This window comes from Carlito syrichta, unplaced genomic scaffold (assembly GCF_000164805.1).
Source record: "Carlito syrichta isolate Samal-C Ts95f unplaced genomic scaffold, Tarsius_syrichta-2.0.1 Scaffold304687, whole genome shotgun sequence".
Classification (NCBI taxonomy): Eukaryota; Metazoa; Chordata; class Mammalia; order Primates; family Tarsiidae; genus Carlito; species Carlito syrichta.
Window position 1 is genome coordinate 309,306 of NW_007248783.1, and position 5,064 is coordinate 314,369.

The following is a 5,064-nucleotide window of genomic DNA, read 5'->3' on the forward strand; positions in this document are numbered from 1 at the left end:
ATGAGGTCTCGCTGCCCAGGCGGGTCTTGAACCCGTGGGCTCAGGCAATCCACTCACCTCAGCCTCCCAAAGGCAGGGGATTATAGGCTGAGCCACTTGAGCCCGGCTGAAGGTGAACTTTAACACAGGAGCTGGTTCTAAACTAGAAGCGTGCTAAGGTGACCCGAGACAGGGAACACCAGGCGATGCCTGGAGGCAGTGACCTCCCAGCCAGGAGCAGAGGGCTGCCTAAGCACAGCCGTCTGAATAATTATGTGGTGGCATGCTCCTAGATGAACTAGAGACCGGAGGTGGGGTGGGGAGAGTGGGATGTGAAAAGGAGACATGGGGGGCAGAAAGGCCTCAGAAGGCTGAAAAAGTCCTATCACAGAGGGCTCTGGGGACAAGCTAAGGAGCTGACCTCAATTCTACAGGACAAGATCCTGGGACAAGAGGCACTTCACAGGCAGCAAGCACTGACAGACTGAAATAATGGCTTCCACATGCATGTACCCTTTAAAAATGTATGTAGGCTGGGCACAGTGGCTCATGCCTGTAATGCCAGTACTTTAGGAGGCCAAGGTGAGAGGATTGTTTGGGCCTGGGAATTCAAGACCAGTCTAGGCAACACAGTGAGACTTCGTCTTACAAAAAAAGTACTGGGCTTGGTGTTGTATGCCTGTAGTTCCAGCTACTTGGGAGGCTGAGATGGATGGATCACTTGAACCGAGGCTATGATGAGCTGTGAGCATGCCACTATACTCTAGCCTGGTGACAAAGTGAGACCCGACTCAAAAAAAAGCATGTGGATGCTCTACAGCTGATATGTAAACTATTAGATAGTTCATATTGCTTACTGCCACCTTATCCATCGGAGAGTAAAAGAAATACAAATACCACAACCACACAACGGACTGTTAGATTTGAAAACTGGGGAATTACCATAAGATTTTGAGGGTGGGGGAAGTGACAAAAGTCAGATTTATTTTAGAGTGAACACAAGTAAAAGTGCAGAGAGAAGATTGGGAAGGAGAAAGTGCAATTGCAGTAGTGAACAGGGGAGGTAAGAAACTGGGGCACAGTTCTGGGCACAGAGTGGTGCTGATAGACACTCCAAGTGATGGCTCCCAACTGTGCACTGTGTGCCACTGTTCCACAGGTGCCACACCCACAGCAGACCTAGGGGGTGAAGCAGAGCTCTAGCAAACCCGGTCTACCGGGCCCCAGGTCCTGCTGAGTCTGAGTGCACAGGTGAGGTCCTCCCAGCAGCCAGCCCCACAAAAACACTGCCAGAGCCTCCCCAGCACAGCTCCAAAGGAGGCTCCCCAACTGAGGCATTCTGCAGCCTGAGAATTCAATGTATAGTTCCATTTTAAAAAGAGAGAATGCACAATACAGAGAGATGTGTAAACTCTGGATCCATTTCTCCCCCTAGCACCAAGGCAAAGAAATGTCCTTAAGAAAAACTCTCACATCATAAAGGCAGGGATTACTATCCATTTGTTCACCATGTGTCATTCAAGCCTAGAACAGTACCTGGCACATAGGAGGCACTAATTTAAAAAAACAATAATTCATGGTCTTTGCAAGCAAGAGGATTTTACATAAAGTGGACAAACCTTTATCTGACACTCTGAGGTACTGTAGTTCTACATCTGTGTATTTTTCAAACTTAGAGAACCAATAACATAATTTTATATTCTGGTTATGAGGACTGTCCAGCTACAAAGAAGTCTGAGGACTATGGCATTGTCATCTTGGGGACCTGGAGTATAGACAAGCCTAGAAGATATTCCTGCCAACAGAACCCCAGAATCTTCCCCTTCGCTTACCTTTGGGGTCACCCACTCCTTCCGGTTGGGTGTCTGAGTCTTTACCATGCACTTGGTCCAGGCAGTGACGTCCCCAGTACAGTAATAGGCATCGCTCTTGAAGACCAGTTGGCCTGAGCACTCCCCACAGGGAAGAAGGGCACCAAACACTATGCCATCGGCTACTCGGTCCAAAATCTGAAGTCAGTGGAGAAACACATCAGAGAGGAAAGGGGGGACTATGAAAAAAGACATATACCAATGTGGGATGGAAGAACTTGCACAGATCTCACTTACTTAAAAAAAAAAAAAAAAAAAGAGGCTTTCCTGGGGCTCTTAACAGCCTCCAAACAGTTGGTTTACAACAGAGCTTGGATTTCTGTACCTTAAGAGACCTTATTTCCCAGTGACATTTCTGCAGCTCTCCCACCCCTCAGTGACCTAGAAATAAAGGAAGAGCCCAGAGCATCGACTGGTATTGCACAAAATACAGCATGCCAAGCTCAACTCCAGAGAACACTGGCAGGGAAGGGCCAGTTGGGGACACTAGTGGATGCTGGCATGCCACTCCTCAGCAGGAGAGTCTGCTATCTCCATAGGCCTGGCAGCCCCTGGGAAGTTTAGGCAGAAGGCAGCAGAGAAAAGCCCCAAGGCCAAAGTATATGCATGAACATAAAAGGCAAATACACAGCTCACCAAATACACAGTACTCACTAAAATTCTAGAACAAATGTTTACACGTGGCAGATGTCTAGTGGGGCCTGTGAAAGCCAGCCCCACCACCCCAGAAAAATGGTGACCATGATGGCAGTGATGACCGTGCAACACAACCACGAATTTTCACTCCTCGCAATTAATACCAGCATGTGTCCACACGGAGGGCCTCCCACACTCCACTGGGAGAGTTACTCTGCAACGACCGGGTCGGCCTGACACGCGTGTCCCACTTAACACAAAGGCAGCTCACCGCCGACTCCCCAGAAGGCACTTGCTGCTTGTTGAAGATGAGCAGCTCTTTCAGGTCATTCGTTGAACACACTTTCTTTAGTTCATCCTTGATGTTCCAAATAAGGTCATTCTGGGCCTATGGAAAAGACCCAGCAGCTGAGGACCAGCTCTTTTCAAAGTAGGAAGTACAGCCGCAAGATGAGCCCTGGTCTTGCTGAGCCTCCAATTACACACTTGTGCACTGGCTGAACTGTCCCCCCAAAGTTGGTCTGAATAACACAAGATTTCACTCCCTGACATGCTACTGCGGAAACCAAATTAAATTCTGGAATGTTCTGACAGAACACTGTAGAAGGTGAGAAGGAAACCACAAGGATTTAGGGAAGGGTGTAGCCGAGGCATCAAGGTCCCTGGAAGCAGCCCCTCAGAAACCAATTCCAGGAGTCACAGGTAAGAACCCAGAAGCCCTAGGCTGGGCCCAAGGCCCATGTTTATCAACAGCTAAGGCAGTGGGGTGGGAGGATGTGCAGCTGTTCTCCACCAATCTTAGGGAGAGTGGAACAATTCCCAAATTTTCTTAATAGTGTAACACAATTAATATCATTTCATTGAAAATTGAATTTTGTTTTCTTTTTTCGAGTTGGAGTCTCACTCTGTCGCCCAGGCTGAAGTGCAGTGGCATGCTCATGGCCACTGCAGCCTCAACCTGCTGGACTCAGGTGACCCTTCTGCCTCAGCCTTCCAAGTAGATGGAACTATAGGCATGTGCCACCATGCCCAGCTAATTTTTTGATTTATTGTAGAGATGAAGTCTTGCCAAGTTGCCCAGGCTGATCTTGAACCCGTGGGTTCAGGCAGTCCTCTCACCTCAGCCTCCCAAAGTGCTGGGATTATAGTCATGAGCCACAGCACCCAGTTAAAAATGGAAATTTCAATCTTTAATATTTATTAAGTGACTACTGTTTGTTAGATTCATGCCATCTCATTTATTCTCATAACATTATATAAACCTTGCTGAGGAAGGTTTTAGCCTCCTCATTTTAGAAGCCAGGGTGAGTATCCTCTCTCTTCAGGACAATGGGCAAGTTATTCACCATCTCAGCCTCAGACCCCCCACCTCTGTAATATGGAGATAAAGACACCCCCACAGGGTTGCCATCAGCACCAAAAGTGAATATGAACTCAACTGAAAAAGCTATAGGCACACGTTTCTACCCGTTTCCCAGCTTCATTTTTAAGGGCTCTCTCAGGAACAAGGTCCCTCCCTGGTTCTTCCCTGTAGCCCACAGCACACACCGGATACCACTAATGGAGACACGGGAGCATGAGGAAAAAATCCAGTCATTTATAAGGTTAAACAGAAGAAGCAGAACCATTTCACCTATGTCACCAAAGATGGGAAGCCAGAGAAACAGACGAGTTCAGTGGGGAGGCTGAGGGAAAATTTTATTTTTCTGATTGTCTTTACATCTAACATTAGGGAGGGAGAACACCAAACTTGCAAAGTGGCACCATGGCTCCTGCAGCCAGTTTTGGTACACAATGAACTTTTTTTTACCGTAAGACAAATGCACCAAGTTTGTGTTTCATATTTAGCAACTGGAACTAGATCAGAAATTGCTCTGATTTTTATACCACCAGCAAAATCTGAATACTCATACAAAGACCCGAGCAGACACTTCATGGAAATCATGTTCTCAAAGAGACCAACTATTCTCCCCCAATTTCCCACACACTCAGCATTTTCTGATTAGTGATTTTTATCTTGCTGCAATACACATGTAATCAAGACAGGGATGAATCTCTCTGGTCAAGGATCACTGATTTAACGGGTAGCTTTCTCCTGTCACCATATGACTTTTATTCCTTTTTTTAAACGAGGGACCTTCATTTTAATAATGAGGAAAGGCCAGGTGTGGTGGCTTACACCTGTAATCCCAGCACTTTGTGAGGCCGAGGAAGTTCAAGACCAGTCGAGGCCACATAGTGAGATCTCATCTCTACAGAAACACCAAAAAATTAGCTGGGTGTGGTGGTACACACTTGCAGTACCAGCTACTTGAGATGCTGAGGCAGGAGGATTGCCAGAGTCTAGAAGGCAAAGGCTGCAGTGAGCTGTGATTCTGCCACTGCACTCCAAGCTGGATGATAATGAGACGGGAGGGAGGGAGGGAGGAAGAGAAAATACAGAGAAAAACTTCCTCCAAGCCATTTGTCTATGCTAAGAATCTTTGGCATCCTTAAATTTAATATTCAGGCCGGGCTCGGTGGCTCAGCCTGTAATCCTGTGCCTTTGGGAGGCTGAGGTGAGTGGATTGCCTGAGCC

The 5,064-nt window shown here is 47.2% G+C and overlaps 1 protein-coding gene across 1 annotated transcript in view; it reads right to left on the reverse strand.

Moving 5' to 3' along the window:
* PARP1 (poly(ADP-ribose) polymerase 1) overlaps positions 1 to 5,064 on the reverse strand; it is a 35,976-nt gene that overhangs the window by 26,056 nt on the left and 4,856 nt on the right. Inside the window, exons 4-5 of the mRNA XM_008060662.2 lie at positions 2,758 to 2,874; positions 1,812 to 1,988 (exon numbers count right to left, since the gene is read on the reverse strand). Of these exons, the coding sequence (XP_008058853.2) occupies positions 1,812 to 1,988; positions 2,758 to 2,874 (294 nt within the window). The remainder of the gene's footprint in view (positions 1 to 1,811; positions 1,989 to 2,757; positions 2,875 to 5,064) is intronic.